The sequence below is a fragment of the Dasypus novemcinctus genome, chromosome 9 (assembly GCF_030445035.2).
Source record: "Dasypus novemcinctus isolate mDasNov1 chromosome 9, mDasNov1.1.hap2, whole genome shotgun sequence".
Lineage (NCBI taxonomy): Eukaryota > Metazoa > Chordata > Mammalia > Cingulata > Dasypodidae > Dasypus > Dasypus novemcinctus.
In genome coordinates this window covers 79,360,611-79,384,059 of record NC_080681.1, presented here as the reverse complement: position 1 = coordinate 79,384,059, position 23,449 = coordinate 79,360,611, and the positions used below count along the sequence as shown (strand labels likewise).

General features: G+C 38.7%; 1 protein-coding gene across 2 annotated transcripts in view; it reads left to right on the top strand.

The window, feature by feature from the left end:
* Positions 1-23,449, top strand: part of SCP2 (sterol carrier protein 2) — a 156,659-nt gene that overhangs the window by 10,203 nt on the left and 123,007 nt on the right. For both annotated transcript variants that reach the window (XM_058303572.2, XM_023591836.3), the window contains exons 2-6: positions 1,294-1,351; positions 5,949-6,020; positions 8,515-8,646; positions 10,957-11,021; positions 16,067-16,193. In XM_058303572.2, the coding sequence (XP_058159555.1) occupies positions 1,294-1,351; positions 5,949-6,020; positions 8,515-8,646; positions 10,957-11,021; positions 16,067-16,193 (454 nt within the window). The remainder of the gene's footprint in view (positions 1-1,293; positions 1,352-5,948; positions 6,021-8,514; positions 8,647-10,956; positions 11,022-16,066; positions 16,194-23,449) is intronic.

The following is a 23,449-nucleotide window of genomic DNA, read 5'->3' as shown; positions in this document are numbered from 1 at the left end:
CATGAAAAGTTTTGCTTCAATTATGTATGAATATGTAGTAAAAATTGTATCTTGTGATTTGCAGTCAACAGAAAGTTTGAAAGCCATAGCTCTTTAACATGACCACTGACCAGTAAACCACAAGTTCAGTAGATTTTATTTCCTTTCTTATATCTATCTACTTCTTTCCATCCTCTTTGCTACTCTTTTAATCAACTCCCAGTTAATTTTAGGGTTATGCCAACTGGTCTCACTGCCTTTAGCCTTCCCTTCATTCATTTCTCTGGATTACATGCAGAATGATCTAAAATGCAAGTCTTCTCATCCCATTCTCTTTTTAAAAAATCCACTGTCTTCAGGATAAAGTCCAGACTTCTTAGTAGGACACATAAGGCCCCTCATGAGTTGGCTCTAGAGACAGGCTGTCTGAATTTTCAGCTCCATCACTTATTTTATTTAATTATTTTAAGGTACTGGGCCAGGGATTGAACCTGGGATCTCGTGTGGGGGAGGTTGATGCTCAACTACTGAGCTTTATTGGCTTCCCTGAGTTGCTTTTTTCATTTGTTTGCTTGTTGTTTTGTTTTTGTTTTGATTTGTTTTGTTTTGTTTTTAAGGAGGCACGGGGGGCTGAACCTGGGACCTCCCATGTGGGAAGCAGGCGCTCAAGTGCTTGAGCTGCATCTGCTCCCCTCCATCACTTATTAGCTGTGGGACCCTGGGCAAGTTAGCTTACTCTCCCTGTGCCTAGTTTTCTTATCTGTAGAGTGGTGACACTAATATGTATCTATTTGTGTTGTTATGAGGATTAAATGAATTCATCCATCTGAAGTGCGTAGCATACATAATAAGTGCCCAGTATATATTAGTTGTTATTTTTCTGTCCTTATCACTTGCCATATCCTACCTTATACCTTAACCTCTCCCATACTAACCTCTCCCATACTAAATTATTTGCCATTCCTGGATTGTGCCATTTTCTCTCCCTTCTAGGCTATTCTTCTAGAATTTCCTTCTCTTTCTCTTGACTAAGTCCTACTCATTCTTCAGGACTTAACTGAAATGTCAGTCCCTCTTGCAAACCTTTCTTGTCTTCCCTCCAACGTTGGGTAGTTGTTTTTCCCAAATCATTCTGTAGTTATGACACTATTGTATAATTCCATTAGACTGGAAGCTCCTTGATAATGTATTACTTATTATCAGAGTCCAGGAACATGATAGGTGTTTAATATGTTTTTGTTTTAATTAATGGATCAATGAATTTCTGTGATGCTAGTTGAGAAAACTCTATCCTTGTTTCTATTTATTATCTAGTTCTTGAAGCCTGGCAGTCCGAATTCAGGAGACTACCCTGACTTGGCAAAAGAAGCAGGTAATATAGAACCTTTAGATTTTTGAACATTCCTAGTTTATTGTGTAGTCTGTCTTGATTCCATGAATGAAGCAGCCTGGTAACCACAAGTGGAAGCCCAGTCAAAGAAGAAGAACCCATATGGAGAATTTCCTAATGGTTCACTGGAAAGGAGAAAGGGGAAAAGGGGAAAAGCTTGGGCATTCTTAGCAGCTGTATAGCCAGACCATAAAATAGCCTGTGATATATATATATATATTTTGAGAGAGATGTCAAGCGGTAGTGCATGATAAATTATTTTATTATTTAAGACTCAAGGACTGGTACTTTCAATAAAGGTTTTGGTAGGAGGAGGAAAAGAGTGCTGTGGGCTAGAGTGGAGAAGCTTGAAGGAAAACTACAGGTAGAGTTTTGAAGATGGTTAGGGTTTTAATGGTATGGTGGTTAGAATTTGGGAAAGGTGGTATTAATATTGGCCTCTTCTATGTTCCTAATGCATTTTGCTTATACCTCTGTGGTCATATATTAAATTTTTTTAAATTTTGAAATAATTTCAAACTTATAGGACAGTTGCAAAAATAATACAAAATCCAGTCAGAGAACACGAACATACCCTCTACCCAGATACCCGAATTCACCAACCTTTAACATTGTCACATTTTGCCATATCATTCTATCTTATCTATCATCTATCCATCATCTATCTCTATCTCTCTCTACTTATCTACTGATCTACCTAGCTATTTATTTCTAAACATTTAAGAGTAGGTTGTATATATCATGTTCCTTAAACCCTTACTGCTTCTATGTACATTTCTTTAGAACAAAGATACTCACTTATGTAACCACCTTAAGTGCAGTTATCAAGTTCACGTAATAATCTATTTTTCCCCCCTCCCCCTCCCTCCACCCCCAGTTGTCTGCTTTCTGTGTCCATTTGCTGTGTGTTCTTCTATGACTGCTTCTATCCTTATCAGCAGCACCGGGAATCTTTGTTTCTTTTTGTTGCGTCATCTTGCTGTGTCAGCTCTCCGTGTGTATGTGGTGTCATTCTTGTGCAGGCTGCACTTTCTTTTGCACTGGGCAGCTCTCCTTATGGGGCACACTCCTTGTGCATGGGGCTCCCCTATACGGGGGACACCCCTGCATGGCATGGCACTCCTTGCGCACATCAACACTGCGCGTGGGCCAGCTCCACACGGGTCAAGGAGGCCCTGGGTTTGAACCTTGGACCTCCCATGTGGTAAGCAGACGCTTTATCCATTGGGCCAAGTCCGCTTCCCATTCAAGTAATAATCTATTGATATAAAAACAATCTGTATGTCAGTTTTTTCATACATCTGAATAATGCCCTTCTGGGCCTTTTCTCCTCCATTATTAGTTCCAGTTTAGGATCCTGTTTGCTTTTAATCTTACTCTCTCTTTCTCTTTTTTAAAAAAATTTATTTTAGTAACAAATATACAACCTAAAATTTCCCCTTTTAGCCATATTCTGATATATAATTCAGTGTTGTTAATTACATTCACAATGTTGTAATACCAGCACCATCATCCAGCATATCCATTACCAAAACTTTTCCATCATTGAAACAGAAATTCTATACCAATTAAGCAGTAACTCCCCATTCTCTACCCCTTCCCTGGCCCCTGGTGACCTGCATTCTAATTTGTGACTCTGTGAATATGCTCATATGTCAGTGTGATCTTATAATATTTGCCCTTTAGTGTCTGGCTTATTTCATTCAACATGATGTCTTCATGTTTCATCCATATTGTTGCATGTATTAGAACTTTTCCTTTTCATGGTATAATGATATATCTTATACATGCATAATTTTCCATTGCATGTATATACCACATTTTTTTATCCAACGGCCTGTGATTTTATGTGCTAACTGTTGAAACAGGAAAGATATTTGTGAGAGAGAAAGGTAGGATTTTTAAAAGGGATGACTTAAGGGAGTAGATGTAGCACAAGTGGTTGAGTGTCTGCACCCCAAATATGAAGTCCTGGGTTCAGTCCCTGGTACTTCCTAAGAAAAATAAAAGGATGACAGTTTTATTGTGTGTTCACCTTGGGAGTTTTAACAAAATTAGAGTCTTTCTTTCCTGGAAAAGGAATAATGACATTCAAAATGTGTTAAATACCTGTATGGTGATTCCTCCCTTCACTTCACTGAGCCAACAGAGGATTCTTTTTCGATCACTGGAATAATGTGTGACTAAATGAGGTGATGCAGGTTTTATTGTTTATTCTAGTGAGTGTTAGTACTAATTAAATGAAGGGCTCAGGCAAATATTAGAGGGCAATATTTAGTGCATAGTCTGGAATGCAAAGAGAGAAGAATCCACAGGTCTGTGGGACTTTGTTCTCTAGGCATTCTTCAGAGACATATACTTGGGTAAGGCTGCAGACTAAACTGTGGATCTGCATTCTAGCAGAGAGATCCCATCTTCCATTCATCTTTTTTTTAAAAAAATTTTTAAAGAGAACAAACATGAGAACCTTGCATAGTGGAAATAAATGTTTTTTGACATAAGGTGAAGCAGTCTAAGCTTAAGTACCATTTGTTTAGGGGAGTGCTGGGAAATACCTTTTCCTAGCACATAGAGACCTTGGGAGCTTCTTAATTCCATAAGGAATTGTTAGGCACAGCTTCTTTTTTGGGGAGGCCCCTGGTCCTGTCTGGCTTATTGCTGGGAAGCTCAAAAAGAATTACTATGTGGTTTATCAGACACTTCTGCTTGTCTCCATGAGTACTCGGTGCATGTATATGTAGATTTTGCATCAACTCTTGTACAACTCAATGCTTAAATATCACTGTACAGTCAATCAGATCTCTGATCCCCAAATGAAGGTTAATGAGATTTGATTAACTACTGTTGTTTCTCAGGGTGGATACTATTCTTTTAATGTTTATCTTTTGTGTTAATGTTTGCATCAGTACTTTCTATACGTTTTTGTTTTATTTCTTTCCCTCAGAGAAAGGTTGGGAATCCCTTTGAACCTAAATGCAAATGACACCATTTGAGTGATGCAACAATACTATATAGCTCTTTGAAACTGTTTCAGGTGGTCAGTTAAGTTTTGTACTTCCTTTGTTCTCCAATTGCTTTAACAGTTTAATAATTGTTTTATCTGAAACTATATACAAAAAAACCTGATATTAGGAGAAAATGTTCAACAAATTGTTGTTACTGAGTATAACTAGAATGAAACATGGCAAGTTCATAGACAGTAAGTAGAACATGAGAGCTCCAAGGTGCTCTTGGTATTTAGAAGAGGGACAGAATATAGGCTAAACCTTATACCTTTTTCTAAAGTCATTTTTCCCCCTGATTATAAGAGCAATGCATGCGTTTTGTTGAAACACAGAATTATTGATGACAACAACTTAATTTTGGGACCCAACCTTAGCTGTTACTAACTTTTTTTTTTTTTTTTAAAGATTCTCCCCCCTTCCCCCTGTTGTCTGCTCTCTGTGTCCATTTACTGTGTGTTCTTCTGCGTCTGCTTGCATTATCCAGCGGTACTGGGAAACCGCGTCCCTCTTTTGTTGTGTCATCTTGCTTCGTCAGCTCTCTGTGTGTGCGGTGTCACTCCTGGGTGGGCTGTGTTTTTTTTGCGCATGGTGGCTCTCCTTGTGCGTGGGGCACCCCTATGTGGGGGCGCCCCTGTGTGGGCCAGCACTCGTTGTGTGCAGCAGCACTGCGCATGGGCCAGCTTACCACATGGGTCAGGAGGCCCTGGGGGTTGAACCCTGGACCCTCCATATGGTACATGGATGCTCTGTCAGTTGAGCCATGTCTGCTTCCCACTAACATTTTGATGTATTCTATTTTAGTGTTTTCTCCTCTGGCTATATGGGTTCATATTCTTTGTGTAGTTTTGCATTAGGATTTTTTAAGACTTATTTATCATGAGCGTTGCTTACTTAAAATTGTTTGAAAAACATTTTTTAGTTGTTGCGTAATATTTCAATATACTTATGCTGTAATGTATTGGACATTTAGGTTGCTCCCAACTTTTTGGTATTTTGGAAGAATTATAGTGAACATCTTTGTTTCATCTCTGATTATTTTTGAGTACAGAGCCAAGAAGTAGAATCTTTGGATCAGTAAACATGAACATTTTTAAGGTTCTTGGCAAATTATTTTCCAGAATGTTTACACTCTTAGATTCTTGCTAGCAGCATATGAGAATGCTCTTCTTACCATCATCTCATCATTATTATAAGTAAAACATTTGCTTTTTGGTAATATGCTAATATCAGAGATGGATAAGACAAGAATCTTGCCAGTAAGGAACTTTAAGACTGTTGAGATTTAAGTTATTTATAGTTAGGTGTATAGTTAAAACAAAGTATTAAGTGTGTATATGTGTGTGTGTATATATAGATATATAAAGGAGGTATAAAAAAATGATGCAATAGCTCAGAGGAAAAAATGATTTCTCCTAAAAGAAGAGAGCAGATAAGATTTGATGAAGGTTTGACATTTGAATTGGATATAGACCATATAGATGTAGATATACTTATTAAACTGAGAAAACCTAAAGCAAATACATAAAGCATGATTTTTTTTTGCATATTTTGATAAAATCCTTTTGTTCTTATAGGCCAGAAGGCTTTAGCTGATGCACAGATCCCTTATTCACTAGTGGAACAGGCATGTATTGGCTATGTTTATGGTAAGTGGTAAATTATGTAGTCTAAAAATTATTTACCTAAATCCAGCAGCAACTACCTAACAGTTTTTTAACCCTCAAAACACAGAATTCGAAATTTTATTCTCTTCATTTATAGGTTTCCCTATCTAACAGCCTAGTTTAATTTTTTGTTATTGTTGTATTGACAAAACAGGAGATAAATTAAACATGTTTTCTTTTCATCTAAGGATAAGTACTGTTCAGATACATTTTTGTTCTTTGTTCTTTGAAAATTTGGATCTATTGACTTTTTTGCATTTAATTTTTTCGTTATTTTTTTTTCTGATTAGAAAAATAATATATACTAATTGCAAAAAAAGAATTTTAAAAAGGAAAGCAGAAAAGCACAATCACAATTTATTTTTGATGTTTAGCTTTCAATGTGTATATTTGTGAATACTCTTGTATACATAATTTTTTCTTAAAGTAGGCTCCTAATAAACATTTTTTGTTATCTGCTTTTTTCATTTACTATATTGAAAATCTTCCATGCCACTGTCTTCTATAGTATCATTAATAGTTTTTCAAGTTTTTTTTTTTTTTAAATAATATCTTCACATGGATAAAAAGTACAAAAGGTAGATAGATAGTGGGAAGTCTCACTCTTATTCCTCTGCCTGATTCATGGTTCCCTTCCCTCGGGCAACCAGTTTAATCAATTTTGAATGCATCTTTCTATAAGTAATTTATACATGTTTAAAAAGGTACCTGTTGGTATAAGAATCTCACCTCCTTTGCTTTTATTTTACATATGGTAGTATACTCACTATTCTGTATCTTGCTTTTTTTTTTTTTTCTTTTAACTTGATAGCACTTAAGAGACTATTCCAAATTGGATTGTAGAGAGCTTCCTTGGTCTTTTTTTTATAATAGCATATTGTTCCTTTATATACATGTATTAGCATTTATTTAATCAATACTCTTTTAATGGGCATTTAGCATATCCCCAGTCTTTTTTCAGCCCTTTTTTTTTGAGGTTCCGGGCCTGGAGACTAAACCTGAGACCTCCCATGTGGGAAGCAGGTCCCTGACAGCATTTTTAATGAATGCATGATATTCTAGTCTTGCTGGCCTACTGTACGTAGTAGTAGTCATAAAGGTCGATTGTTCTTAGACAGGGTACTACTTTTAAGTTATTTCTAATTTTATCAAAAGTTATCAAAAGCTATAGTAAACATTACTGTAGATGAATCCTTGTGCATATCCGTGATTATTTTTTTAAGATCTCAAGATATCAAGGGAATTCTAGAGGTAGAATTTATTGCCTCAAAAGGATGCAAAATATACTTTCAAAAAGGAGGTCCTGAACCTTGCTGTTTTTCCTGAAGACTTCTGGAGAGTCTGTTCCTTCAGATGTTCCCATCATACTACTTCAACAATCCTGCCTTGGTGGGCATGTTACTGAAGAGAGGGAGTGAAAAATGTGTACTCAAATCATCATTTTTTCTGGAATTCCCTGACATGTAGGCTCTTTTAAAATTTTTGATGTGGGAAACGGACTTGGCCCAGTGGTTAGGGCGTCCATCTACCACATGGGAGGTCCGCGGTTCAAACCCCGGGCCTCCTTGACCCGTGTGCAGCTGGCCCATGTGCAGTGCTGATGCGCGCAAGGAGTGCCCTGCCATGCAGGGATGTCCCCCACGTAGGGGAGCCCCATGTGCAAGGAGTGCACCGCATAAGGAGAGCCGCCCAGCGCGAAAGAAAGTGCAGCCTGCCCAGGAATGGCGCTGCCCACACTTCCTGTGCAGCTGACGTCAACAGAAGTGGACAAAGAAACAAGACGCAGCAAATAGACACAGAGAACAGACAACCGGGGGAGGGGGGTAATTAAATAAAATAATAAATCTTAAAAAAAATTTTTTTTGATGTTGGGAATCTTTATATAAAAAGAAAGCTCGTGGCATTTTTTTTTTTTTTTTTTTTTTTTTTTGAGGTACCAGGAGCCATGGATTGAACCCGGGACCTTGTATGTGAGAAGCCAGTGCTCAACCACTGAGCCACAGTGACTGCCCTGAGTTGGTTTTTTTGTTGGTTTTGCTTGTTTTTTCAGAAGGTACTAGGAACTGAAACTGGGACCTCCCATGTGGGAGGTGGATGCTCAACTGCTCCCATCATAGTATTTTAACCAATTGGTGAAAATTAAAGGCTATACATATGATAGTCAAGTTCTTCTTACCTAGCCCTAGCAAGAATGACTGGTTTGCTGTTACCTGACCATTTCTATGTGTTCTGTGTCTGCATGATATAAAGTACACATATATTCTGTGTTTTGAGAAGTTTTTATGTTTGCAGAGTAAAGGATGCTTATTGCTAAAATTGTTTCTGAGTAAAATGACAATAGTATATTTCATTGTCCTGGCCCATGTTGTATATTAGGCAAAGGCATTATACTGAAAAATCCATAATGTAGTATTATATTGTACTACAGCTCCATTATTCCTGAGATGCAAGTATTAATTTTTTTTTTCCTATACAGGTGATTCTACCTCTGGGCAGAGAGCTATCTATCACAGTTTGGGCCTGACTGGAATTCCTGTAATCAATGTTAACAATAACTGTTCTACTGGTTCTACTGCTTTGTTTATGGCTCGGCAGCTGATTCAGGGAGGTGAGGAGTGCTTATTTGTCTGATGTACTTAAATGAAGTGAAGTGATTGCCCTCTTTATTTCTCCACCTGGGCATCCAAGGGATTGCTTTATAATGTACTTTTATTTGAGAGCAGCATTGTTGAAATATAGTTCACATGCCATAAAATTCACTCCTTTTAAGTGTAAAATTCATTGGTTTATAGTGTATTTATAGAGTTATGCAACCATCACCAATACCTAGTTTTAGAACATTTTCATGACCCTACAAAGAAGCCCCATACCTGTTAGCAGTCACTACCCATTCTTTCCATCCACTGCAGTTGAGCAACCACTAATTATTCTCTGTCTCTATGGATTTACTTATTCTGAATTTTTTATATTAATGGAATCATATAATATGTGGCCTTTTGTGTCTAGCTTCTTTTACTTAGCATAATGTTTTCAAGGTTCATCCAAGTTTTAGCATGTATCAGTACTTTATCCCTTTTGATGGTCAAATAACATTCAATGATATGAATATACCATATTTTTGTTTTGTTTCATTTTTAAGACCCCCGTTGTCTGCTCTCTGTGTCCATTTGCTGTGTGTTCTTCTGCGTTGCCTTGCATTATCTTTTTGTCGCATCGTCTTGCTGTGTCAGCTCTCCATGTGTGCGGCGCCACTCCTGGGCAGGCTGTGCTTTTTTTCACACAGGACAGCTCCCCTTGTGGGGTGCACTGCATGTGCGTGGGGCTCCCCTACACAGGGACGCCCCCACATGGCACAGCATTCCTTGTGCACCACAGCACTGTGTGGGCCAGCTTACCATGCAGTTCAGGAGGCCCTGGGGATTGAACTCTGGACTGTCCATATGGTAGACACATGCTCTATCAGTTGAGCCACATCTGCTTCCCAGTATACCATATTTTATTTATACATTGTATTAGTCAGCCAAAGGGGTACTGAAGCAAAATACCAGAAATCTGCTGGCTTTTATAAAGCATTTTTGTTTGGGGTAGGAGCTTACAGATACCAGGCCATAAAACATAGGTTACTTCCCTCACCAAAGTCTATTTCCACGTGTTGGAGCAAGATGGCTGCTGACATCTGCCAAGGTTCAGGCTTCCTGGGTTCCTCTCTTCCCAGATCTTGCTTCTCTCTGGGCTTGGTCCTCTGTTTCTTCCATAAGGTCAGCTGTAGATATGAGGCTCTCTAGGCTTTGCCTCTCTCCACAAGTTCAGCTGTAGACTATCAGGCAAATGGCTCTGTCTCTCTGTCTCTGTCTCTCTCTCATGTTTCTGTTGTGTCTAAGGAGCCTATGTGTTCTTCTCCTGGCTCAGGTCCTTTATTCCTGGGGCTTGCTTCTCTTTCCTCTGTCTGCTTACTTCCTGGGGCTCCAAAACAAATCCCTAACATCAAAATCTTCCAGCATCAAAAAGCTTCAGTTCTGTCTTTTGTTATGCCTTTTATCTGTGAGTCCCCACACACAAGGGGTGGGATCTCAACACCCTATGATATGACCCAATCAAAGCCCTAATCATAACTTAATCATGCCCAGGTACAGACCAGATTACAAACATAATCCAATATCTATTTTTGGAGTTCATAACTATATCAAACTGCTATATATATTCATCAGGTTGTGGACATTTGTGTTGTTTCTGCTTTATTGGTTATTGTGAATAATGCTGCTATGAACATTTGTGTAAACGTTTTTGTGTAACCATATGTTTTCAGTTCTCTTGGGTGTATGTCACATTTTATATTTGTAAATATTCTAGGGTCATTAATCAGATCTGCTGTTCTGTTCCACTGTTTTGATTGTTGATTCCTGTTGCACTATCCAGAGTTTTAATTACTGAAGCTTTATAATATATGTTACTGTTTGATAATGCTAGTACCCCTTCTTCGTTCCTTTTTTTTTCTTTTTAGAAAAATTTTGGTAATTCTGTTATTTTTCTTTCCAGTTGTACTTTAACAATATTTTGTAGGTACCTACTCCCTCCAAAAAATTCTGTTGAGATTTTGATCAGGATTTTTTTAAATTTTAAAATTTCATTTCAATTAATTTCTTAAAATATAGAAATTAGCTATTTATGTTCTTCATTGAAACAAATTTCCACATTAATAAAAATTTATTAACATAATGATAATCAAAAGAATTCTTGATTTTCCTCTTTTCTAGACGTATGTATGAATTTCCTCTGATTTTTCACTTACTGAACTTTTGTTAGGGGTATGTTTTTGCATTTCACATAAATTGACATAGTTTTTTAAGTTGAAGTATTTAATGGTATTTTTTTGGTATTTGGAATTTGATTTTTCATGATAATTAAATTTTCTTTAAAGGTATGGCAGATTGTGTCTTGGCTCTTGGCTTTGAGAAGATGTCAAAGGGATCACTTGGAATAAAAGTGAGTCTATAGACTGTTATTGTAGAGATACCATAACACTGTGAGGAAAGTTTGCCTGTCTGACTATCTACCATAAATAGAGCCTGGTAATAAGCAATACAAAAACTACTTTTAACATCATTTTTATTTATATTTATTTATTTTAAAGATTTGTTTTATTTCTTTCTTTCCCCTTCCCTGCCGTTGTTTGCTCTGTGTCCATTCACTGTGTCTTCTTCTGTGTCCTCTTGCATTCTCAGTGGCATCGGGAATCTGTGTCTCGTTTTGTTGTGTGATCTTGCTGCGTCAGCTCTCCATGTGTGCGGTGCCACTCCTGGGCGGGCTGCTCTTTTTTCGCACAGGGTGGCTCAATGAGGGGCACACTCCTTGTGTGTGGGGCTTACCTACACGGGGCACACCCCTGTGTGGCACGACACTGTTTGTGCACAGCAGCGCTGCCTGTGGGCCAGCTTACCACTCGGGCCAGGAGACCCTGGTTTTGAACCCTGGACCTCCCATATGGTAGGCGGATGCTCTATCAATTGAGCCACGTCTGCTTTCCTTAACATCATTTTTAAAATGAACTGATATAACTCAAAGTTGAAAGGTAACACTATATATGTATGCATACATCTTAGTATTTTAGAACTGCGATGATTTAGTTCAACCTCTTTATCGATGATGAAATTGGTATTCAAAGAGATCAAATGACTGAATTTGAGGTTTACTCATTTATTTGGTTCAAAAGTCATTCATTCATTCAACAATGAATGAATAAACAAATTGCAGAGTTAATAAAGTATGGGACTTTGATTCTGGTATTAGCAAGCCAAGTTATTTGAACTGATACTAACAGTGATGACAGCTAAAATATTTGGATAGGGGAAGTAGATCTCAACGGATAGAGCATCCGCCTACCACATGGGAGGTACAGGGTTCAAACCTAGGGCCTCCTGATCTGTGTTGATGAGCTGGCCCACGCACAGCGCCGATGTACACAAGGAGTGCTGTGCATGCAGGGGTGTCCCCCACATAGGGGAGCCCCACACGCAAGGAGTATACCCCGTAAGAAGAGTCGCCCAGCTCGAAAAATGCGCAGCCTGCCCAGGAGTGGTGCTGCACACATGGAGAGCTGACGCAGCAAGATGACACAGATTGCCAGTGCCGCTGACAAGAATACAAGCGGACACAGAAGAACACACAGCAAATGGACACAGAGAGCAGACAACTGGGGGGCAGGTGGGGAAGGGGAGAGAAATTAAAAAAATAATAAAAAATTAAAAAATAAATATTAAAAAAAATTTGGGTGGAATATGAAAAATATCCTTCATGTATTCATAAGAGAAAGAAGAATTTAAACCATACATAGACACCTCATAGTGAAACTACAGGGTAAAAAAAGAAGAGTGGTAAGATTATTATTAGTATCTTCTTTGTATGAAGAATATTACTAGAGCAGAAAGTTATAATTATTTATTTTATATATCAGTGGGTAAGGAGTTTTGGATTTTTATCAGCTTTACAACCATTTTTCATTTTGTTTTATTAAAAAAGGTGTGTTTTAATTTAAACAATTTTTTAACAAATTTTTGAAAATACAGTTTTATTAGAAAAGCTGAGATTTATAGAAAAATCATGCAGAAAATAGAGTTCCTGTATACCCTCCTCACACACACACAATTTTCCCTATTATTCACACTGCCTTAGTGTGGTAACTTTGTTATAATTGATGAAAGAATATTATTATAATTGAACTATAGCTATAGTTCATAGATTACATTATGGTTCACTGTTTATGCTGTATAAGCCTATGCCTTTTTTTCTTTAACTTTTATTCTAGTAACATGTATATAACCTAAAATTTTCCCATTAAGCACATTGAAATGTATAACCCAGTAGTGTTAATTAATTCACGATATTGTGTTACCACCAGCTCCCTCTGCTCCCTATGAAATACACTTCCTCCCCTTTATGGTCCTTTGCTATGTGACTTCATGCACGTAATCCTTTGTTGGAGGCCATTTTGACTACATGTTTCTTACATACTTTAGCTGCCTGCAAGTTCCTTTTGCCTGCAGGGCAAGTTCTGGGAGGATGAGACTCAGACAGGTTTCCTGGTTCAGTCTTTCAAACTTCCACTTGATTAGTTTGGCCCTGACATATACTCACCCCACTATGTACATAGGGATGCTCTGCTTCCTCTGGAACAGGGCCAGAGACCCACAGTGGAAACATAGGCTGGCTCCACACTACTGTGGAAGGGCCACCAAGGGCACCACAGGCTTTCCCTACTGTTTTTAAAGGATGTTTTCTTGATTGGGCTCTTGTCCAGTTACTGCAAACCTTTAACTGTTTTCTGGAGTTTTGATGAAGATGGCTGTGCCAGTTTTTGCTAGTTATTTAAAGATTATGTGGGGAAATGGCACTCTGGAGTGTCTTACACTGCCATCTGTATCCCTTAGGTTTTTTTTAAGATTTGTTTTATTTATTTATTTCTCCACTCCTCCCCCCTCATTGCTTACACTCGCTGTCTGCTTTCTGTGTCTGTTCAATGTGTGCTCATCTTCTTTTATTTAGGAGGCACAGGGAACCTAACCTGGAACCTCCCATGTGGGAGGGAGGTGCCCAATGGCTTGAACCACCTGCACTCCCACTTGTTGTGTCTCTCATTGTGTTTTCTTGTTGTGTCCCTTTGTTGTGTCATCTTTGTTGTGTCAGCTCGCTGTCTTGCATGTTTTCTTTAGGAGGTGCCTGGAACTCAACCTGGGACCTCCCATGTGGTAGGCGGGCACCACATCTGCACATCTGCTTTCCTTACCTTAGTTTTCTTTTGGAGGCACTGGGAACTTAACCTAGGACCGCTCATGTGGGACTTGAGCCACCTCTGCTCCCTAACCTTAGTTTTTGAAAGATCTTTTTGCTAGATACATGATTTAAAAATATATATATATTTTTTTCTTTATTTTTAAAAGATAAATAGATCACAGAAAATGTTACATTAAAAAAATATAGGAGAGAATCGGATGTGGCTCAACCAATTGGGCTCCTATCTACCATATAGGAGGTCCAGGGTTCGATGCCCAGGGCCTTCTGGTGAGGGCAAGCAGGTAATGCGGTGAGTGGGCCTATGTGGAGTGCTGGCCCACATGGAAATGTGGCCCCGCGCAGGAGTGCCAGCCAATGCGGAGAGATGGCACGGCAAGATGCTGTAATAAGAGGCACAGAGGATAGAGAGTAAGATGATGTAACAGAACAGGGAGCGGAGGGGGCACAAGAGAGTAATCGCCTCTCTCCCACTGTGGAAGATCTCAGGATCAGTTCCCAGAACTGCCTAATGAGAGAATACAAGCAGACACAGAAGAACACACAGTGAATGGACACAGAGAGCAGACAACAGGGGGAATTGGGGGGAGAGAGAAATAAAATAATGTTAAAAAAAATATATATATATATATAGGAGATTCCCATTTGCCTCACTCCCCACTTCCCCCACTCCTCCCACATCAACCACCTCCTTCATTAGTGTGGTACATTCATTGCATTTGATGAATACATTTTGGAACACTGCCATGTATCATAGACCATAGTCCATGTTGTAGTCTATACTCTCTCCCAGTCCATTCAGTGGGTTATGGTAGGATATATAATGTCCTGCATCTGTCCCTGTAATAATATTCAGGACAACTCCAAGTCCTGAAAATGCCCCCATATTGCACCTCTTTTTCCCTCTCCCTGCCTTCAGTAACTCCTGTGGCTACTGTCTCCATATCAGTGATATAATTTCTTCCATTGCTAGAGTCACAATAATTGTATAGTAGAATACCAGTATCCACACTAGTCCATATTTTATTCCCCAGTCCTGAGGACCTTGGGATGGTGATGCCCACTCCACCTCTAATTGAGAGGGGGCTTCGATCCCACATGGCTGATGGGTGGGACTCTCCTGCTTGCAGTTGTAGACTGTCTCAGTTCCTTGGTGTGGTGGTGGATATACAGTTCTATTTAACTTTTTTTTGGTACTTTAAAGATGTTTGTTTAGTGTCTTTTGGCTTTTGGTTTTTTTTTCCTTCAATGTGAAATTTGTTGTCATTCTTATTTTTGTTTCTCTGTACTTAATGTACCTTTTTCTCCTCTGGATTTTTAAAAAGATTATCCAGGCCATTTTATGATTATGTGCCTTGGTGTAGTTTTATCCTCTTTCTTGTGCTTGTTAAATAGTAGCTGCTGAAGTAGCAATTTCCATCTTCAATTTTTGTCTACTTACTTGGAGTTATTTTTCTTTATAGCATTGTTTTTCATGGTTTTTTGCTTATTTTTGTCCCAGTTCTCTACTTCCCCCATATGTAAGTTCCAGATGAGCAGGGACTTCATCTGTTTTGTTCACTGTTCTGTCTCCAGCACCTTTAATAGTTACTGGCACATACTGGATACTTGATAAATGCTTCTTTTTTTAAAAGATTTATTTTATTTATTTCTTTCCTCTTCCCCCCGTTGTCTGCTCCCTGTTCATTTGCTGTATGTTCTTCTGCATCCGCTTGCATTATCCTGCGGCACTGAAAAACTGCGTCTTTTTTTGTTGCATCATTTTACAGCATCGGCTCTCTGTGTGTGCGGCGCCACTCCTGGGCGGGCTGTGCTTTTCTCACACGGGGCGGCTCTCCTTGCTGGGCGCGCTCCTTATGTGTGGGGCACCCCTATGCGGGGGCGCCCCTGTGTGGCGCAACACTCCTTGCGCGTGGCAGCACTGTGCTTGGGCCAGCTCACCACATAGGTCAGGAGGCCCTGGGATTCAAACCCTGGACTCTCCATATGATAGATGGACGCTGTATCAGTTGAGCCACATCTGCTTCCTGATAAATGCTTCTTGAAAGAATTAATACCTCTATAGTCACTTGATTATTTTTTCTTTCCCCTATATTTCCTTGCAAATAATTTCCTGACTGGTTTCATTCACATTTGCCATTTTTTCTTCTATTAAAGAAGCGTCTTAGTAATACTACATTAGTTAAAAGATACAGTTATTTTGTAACTCCTTCTTAATGTTATTTTTTCCTTCTCTGTCTTAGTCGACAGGTAGGACCAATCCAATCGATAAACATATTGAAATCTTGGTCCATAAATATGGATTGACTTCACAGCCAGTAGCTGCTCAGATGTTTGGCAGTGCTGGAAAAGAGCATATGAACAAATACGGTATGTTTAAAAAACCTTTAAGGTTTAATATTAGGTGTATATGTGAGATGAAAAACAATAGGTAGGAATTGTGGAGGATGCCAGGATATGTAGTATAAGATGTTTTTAAAATTAAAATTGAAATAGATACTGTAGAATTTAATTGGAGAAACAAAGGTTTTATATATAAAACATCATACAGGAAAAATGTAAAATACTCCATAGAAAGAAATAGAAATGAGAAAAATATCATGAATCTTGTCTTATGAAATCATGAACTATAAATTGATAATGTCTTAAAACTTACTCTTGGCAATAGATGTATACAGCCAAATTTCATTCTTAGTGCTTGAATCTATCTATCATTGTAATGAATGTACATTATTGTATGTCATTGTATATTGTTCTATGGAGTTAAAATTTCATAGTTAATTTTTATTTAATAGATGTGGTGATTGGAAACTGTTTTTATCCCAGAATATCATGTTCTTAAAGCCAGGCAACCCTATGGGTGTAAACTTACTGTAAGTAGGTTTTCATGAGGTTACTTCAGTTAAGGCTTGGCCCAGGGTGGATCTTAATCCTCTTACTGGAGTCCTTAAGAATGGGATGCATACAGAGAGAGAATGATGTGGAAACAATTCTCTTCTACGGAGGAGAAGGGAGAGACCAGCAGACACTGCCACATGCCTTGCCATATGGCGGAGGACCCAAGGATTGCTGGCAGCTGTCTTCAGGAAGAAAGCAGTACATTGATGATGTCTTGATTTGGACATTCTCATGGCCTCAAAACTGTAAGCTTGTAAGCAAATAAATTCCCATTGTTAAAGACAAAGCAAACTAAAACCATAGGGAAACATTCCAGTTCTTTGTTGAATGATTGATCTGTCTTAACTACTAGTTCAAGCATGGGATAGTGCAGATAGGGCGTTGTCCTATTGTATGACAATAGAGAGAAAATCACACTTGAAACTAGATTTCCTATTCTTACAGGAAAAAAAATCCCATGTTTGATAACCAGGATCAAATAAATTAGAAAGGAAAGAAACCTTAGAGGAAGAGTGATGGCATGGTATGGAGGGGCACTGCCAGTGTTTGGCTATAGGAGCATTGCAACCCAGTTCCCGAAGGGCACAGGTCAGGTTGGTGGCAAGACCAAAGGGGACACACTCAACAAGGTGTCAGACATGAGCTTTGTTTATTGTGATTTATGGACAGGAGAGATTCTTTCTGGTGGCAGCATTCCAAAGAATGAAGATAGTGCTCTGCAAAGAGGTGGGAAAATGAAGAGCACTATGTAGGGTCTCAGAACAAAGACATTTCAAAACAGAGTTAGGTAAATGGACTCTGGTGATGTTACTGTAAGGAGGAATTATATGGCCTGGAGAACATTACAGTTTATGATACCATCTGTGTTGTTCCCTTTTGAGAAGGTCTGTTACATTTTAATTTGTGTCCTGGGGCATGCAGGTGGCTGCATACTGTGGCCCGAGTTTCCCTTATGAAGGGGACTTACATGTTCCACCCCTACACAGCAGTTTGCGTTGCCCATAGGACACACGCTACATTTACATTTCACAACAGTACAGCATATAACAAGATACTAAGAGTCCTTGACTAAAAGCTAGTAGACTTACAAAGACATGTTGCCAAGGCCAAGAGAGGGAGTTAAACTAGTTAGACAAGGGATCCATCGCTAATATATCAATATGACTTATGTGCTCTTGCATATGATTTAAAACTTGTGAGACATTGTAAGAGTAATCAGGAATATATACACAACATTGAATATTATTCAATGAGAAGGTTTTGTTTCAAACTTGTCAATGGATTGTATTCTACCATGGCAGCAATGTGTCCCATGCAGTCCAATTTGCAGGAGTTACAGTTCAGGGCAGATTGTGCTGGTCTAACAGTGTACAAGCAATGTTTTCATTAGTAGGCAATAAAGTACTAGGGAACAGAGTCCTGTGAGGAGCCTTCCAATACCATACATTTCGCCCTTCTAAATTCTCTGAGTTTTCTATGGTGACATTAAAAACTAGTTTAGACATAAAGAGAGCTCACATCGACACACATAGGCCCCAGCTACTTGCTGTCCTTATTGGTTGCCTTTTTACTTTCAGCTTTAAGGGAACCAATAGGGAGGCCTTTCTGTTTAGCAAGAAATCTTCTTTCTCCCTTCACAGGAGGCTAAAGCCTCTTTTCTTTTTTAGTAAAATTCTAAAGTTGTGAATAACCTTAAAAGCATACTGACTGCCAAATTCTGGAATATATTATAATTGTTTAATTATAATTTAGAAAAGAAATTTCATAGATTTCAAGGACTTTTTCTTACTGAAATTTGTAATTGGATTAATTGCCCTCATTATAGTTGGTTAAAACTTTTAATTTGGGAAATTATAGAAGAAATTATGATTTTTAATTTCCCAGTCTACATTTTCTTATTTTGTCACATCTAGCCATTTTTCCCATTCTTCTTTCTCCTCATCTGAGAAGGAGTCCACAGGGTCCCATGCCTTAGGGTACCGGCCAGGGGTGGTCAGTAACCTCCAGACCTGGATTTGAGGCCCCTATGGCCCCTGTAGGGCCTGAGCGTATCTATAAGCCAGGGTTACTAAGTAATCATTAACTTGGAGCAGGCCATCAGTTAAAGAATCTTTCATCTCTACCTATACTAGCATTTTTTTTTTTTGAAGATTTATTTATTTATCCCGTCCCTTGTTGTTTTCGAGCTCGCTGTCTGCTTTCTGTGTCCGTTTTCTGTGTGTTCTTTCCGTATCTGCTTGTCTTTTTTCTTCTTGTCCTTCTCTTTAGGAGGCACCAGGAACTGATCCTGGCACCTTCCAGATTGGGGGGAAGATACTCAATCTCTTGCACCGCCTGCGCCTCTTATTGCATCTCCTCTGTGTGTCTTTTTGTTGTGTCACCAGACAGAACCACCAGAGGTTCGTGGTTTTTTCTGGTGGCAGCCAGAGATAGCACTCCGAAAGAGGCAGGAAAAGGAGGGGCAATATATAGGGTCTCAGAACAAAAACATTTCATAACAGAGTTACATAATGGGGTCTGGTGATGCTATGGTAAGAAGGAATTGTATGGCCTAGAGAAGATTTTGGTCTGTGATACTATCTGTATTGTTTCCCTGTGGGAAGGTTTGTTACATTTAATTTGTGTCCTTTTGTGCATGGCTTACTTCACTCAACATGTCTTCACGGTTCATCTGTGTTATTGCAGTGTTTCAACACCTCATTTCTTTTAATGACTGAATATTCTGTTATATATATATATCACATTTTCTTTTTTTCATTTTTCTTTTTCTATTAACAACTTTAAATTCACAAAAATGAACAGAAAAAGGCAGCTCAACAAGTTATAGACACATTACCCCTAAAAAGGTCTTTTTCAGGCACTTACATCTCGTCTAATTCCAACTGCTAACTCAGTTATTCCTCTAGTGTTCAGAAAGATACACAAATGAACACAGATTAGTTAAATGACATTGTCAAGGTCTCATTAATTTTTTTTAAAAAGGAAGATGGCGATGGACTGACAGGCAGAGCTGAACGCTTTCACAAAATCTGTGGAGAAAGAGTCAAAAGCTATCTGCAGGACCTGCTTTGGGTCAGCCAGGACAGTGCTACACAGCTCCCAGGTGGGTGAGGGAAAGAGAGACGAAGAAGCCGAAAAGACCAACTTGAGTTACCAAGTCCCCGTGGCAAGCGAAAGGGCTCCCCACCCCCCACCCCCAAGATATTAAGCTGGGGTAAAACCCTTGTCTCACTGTAGCTGACTGAGAGGGGAATAGACATCTTCCTCCCTGTCACTTGTTTCAAGGAAAAAGGGAGGGGAGATTGGGGTGCTTTTCTTCAGTGAATTTGGCCAGCAGTGGCCGCTTTCAACCTCCGATCTGGAGATTGACATGGGAACAAAGGAAAGGTGAGACCAAAACGCTTTCCTGGAAAGATGCACTGACTAGTGCCATCTGCTGGCCAGTCTGGAAACTGCATTGACAAAAACTGCTGTCTGTATCTAACCCCTGGGAGAAAATTTTCTCTACACTAGTGAGTCTCTGGCCCGATTTTGAAAACTCAAGCTGGGCAGTTTTAAAGACCGAGAATAAGTTGAACCAAATATCAAAGAAGAGCTGTTGGAAGAAAAAAGAAAACAATAGGTAAGAGAGAGAAATTAGCCATCAGAGTAAACACACCAAGATACTGAGATGCCTAGACATCAGCAAAAAATTACAAGCCATACTAGGAAACAGGAAGAGATGGCCCAGCTGAAAGAACAAACCAAATATCCTGAGGAGATACAGGATTTAATACAATTAATCAGTGATAATCACACAACGCTCCTAAATCACTTCAAAGAATTTAAAGAAAATATGACTAAAGAAATGAAGGATATTAAGAAGACACTGGGGGAAGGAGATGTGGGTCAAGCGATTGGGCTTCTACCTACCACGAGAGGTCCTGGTTTCAGTTCCCAGTGCCTCCTGGAAAAGGGGAACTGGCACAGTGGGCAGGTGTGGTGAGCTGATGCAACAAGGTGACGCAACAAAAGAGACACAAAGAGGAAAGACAATGAGAGACACAACAAACCAGTTGCTGAGGTGGCTCAAGTGATTGAGTGCCTCTCTTCCACATGGGAGGTCTCAAGTTTGGTTCCCCATGCCTCCTAAAGGGAAGACGAGCAGACACAGAGAACACCCAGCAAATGGACATAGAGAGCAGACAGCAACTGCAAACAATGAGGGGGGGAATAAATAAATAAAATAAATATTTTTAAAAAATTATTAAAAAAAGAACTGGGAGAGCATAAAGAACAATTTGAAAGCCTGCAAAGAAAAGTAACAGACCTGATGGATGAGATGGATGAAATTAAAAATACATTAGAGGCACAAAAGAGCAGATTTGAATTACTTGAAGACAGAATTAGTGATTTTGAAGACAGACTATCTGACTGGAAAAGACAGGAGAAACAGAAAGAGAAGAAAATGGAAAAAATGGAACAGAGTCTCAGGGAATTGAATGACAAAGCAAAACACAGAAACATTCTCATTATTGGTGTCCCAGAATGAGAAGAAAATGGAACAGGGGCAGAAAGACTATTTGAGGAATTAATGATTGAGAACTTCCCAACCCTTATGAAGGACATAAATATGAAGGACAGTGCACCCCAAACAGAATAAATCCGAATAGATCTACCCCCAAGACACCTACTATTCAGAATGACAAATATCAGAGATAAAGAGAGGATTCTGAAAGCAGCAAGAGAAGAGCAAAGCATTACATACAAGGGAAAGTCGATGAAATTAAGTGCCAACCTGTCATCAGAAACCATGGAGGACAGGAGAAGGTGGTATGATGTATTTAATGTACTCAAGGAGTATTGTATTTCCAAGAATTCTGTATCCAGCAAAGCTGTTCTTCAAAAATGAGGGTGAGTTTATAAAGTCTTCACGGACAGACATGTTACCAAAAGACCAAATTTGCAAGAGATACTAAAGGGGGCGCTGCAGCCTGAAAGGAAAAAACAAGGGTGAGAGATTTGGAGAAGAGTTTGGAAATGAAGATTATTAGGAAGGATAATCTAAAGGATAGGAGAACAGACAATAGAACAATATGACAACAGAGGGCCGAAGAACAAAATGGATGAAGCAAGTTAGCAATAGTCCTTCACATCTATCCTACTGATCCCTGAAATATGGAAAGAAGACTTTTCTTGGGTAAGAACACTTCAGGAGAAGCAGAAAGTGGCACAGAGGATTAAAAAGAGTGAATAAGTAGCAGAAGTAACAGGTTTCTCTCCAAAATCAATTCCTGACCAAGACTTTGAAAGTGATGAGATTGTTGCTGTTTGTGCAGCTGTTGTTGAGAAAGACAGCTTCAACAGATAAAACAGTGGTTATTGTGTCTGCTTCTGGGACTGTAGAGACTGTAACTGAGAAGGAAGATGGTGCTCCAACACCAGATGGCTTTGTTTTTATCAAAGCCCAGTGAAGGAAAATGCATAGCATGAATTATTTGAATCTGTCTTTTTGGATTATCATTAAAGTTTTAGACACAAGGGCATTTACTGGAGAAACAGGACAAAACTCCTGTTTGTAAGATAAGTTTTTCAGATGAAGCATATAAATCTAAATGGTAGCATTATTGTATAGTGTTTGGACCATGCTTTGATAACTTATGGTTTATACTTAAGATTAGAATTCTGAGCAAAATGTTTTTGATGTATAAATTTAATTCAAGTACATGGATGGATACAACTTGAAAAGCAAATTCTTGAATACTAAATAACTTGATCAGTGTTATTAAAATGTTGACTCATTGACTTTTACAATAAAGAAAATAAGTAATTGCTTTCTCTTCTAGACATATAGTGCTGTTACTATTCACTTTGTTTTTCTTGCTTCTGTAGAGTATGTTTGTCACATGGCTTAAATGTTTTTTAATATTCATTTTCTTCAAAGTTGTGGTTTTGTTATATGTGAAATCTTTGAAAGTTCAGTCAAAAATGCATGCAAATGTGAACATTCTGAAGTTTCTCTTAATTCTGGTTTGTTCTTAACTTTTTGGCTTTAAAGCAGTTATGTATAGGGCTACTTCCTGCTTCCTGTGAGTGCTGTGTCTTTGAGTCTGGCATAATTAAGTCCTCAGCATTCTCAGGGGTTCTCTTCCTCCTCCTTCCATTGTTGGTTTGGAAATCTGGATCTGGGCTTGAAACTGCAGTGACTTCAGTGTATACCGAGGATTAGTTGGTAGCCAGAATGAAAAGAAGGCCACTTGTTAATGACACAGAGGTTAGAATTGGTGACATATATCTGGGAAATAACTGTTCTGCAACAAGAGCTCTGTTGTTTAACTATGAGTGTTCTTATTCTGTCACTAATTGTGGTATCAAGAAAATTGTATTTCCAGGGAATGATATGATCACACTATCTGACATCAATTATAGACCAATGTTGAACACCACCCTATGAATTTGAGATGCTGTGGTTAATTAAGAGGCTTATATTACCATCTTTGGTGCCTTTTGGAACGAATGAGTATAATACCAATACTTTGAGTAGCAGCTGTACGAAGCAGAAGGGCAAAAATCATCAGCTGATCACCAAATATGAACAACGTTCCAGTAATTACTGCATCTACAATGCCTGCTTCATTACTTCTTCTTTTCCGTTAGACAAGAGAGCAGATGGGAACCAGTTTCAGTAATGGTGTTATTGTGTCTGTCCAAAGATTGGTTGCATATCTTTAAATAGAATTATTTTATTT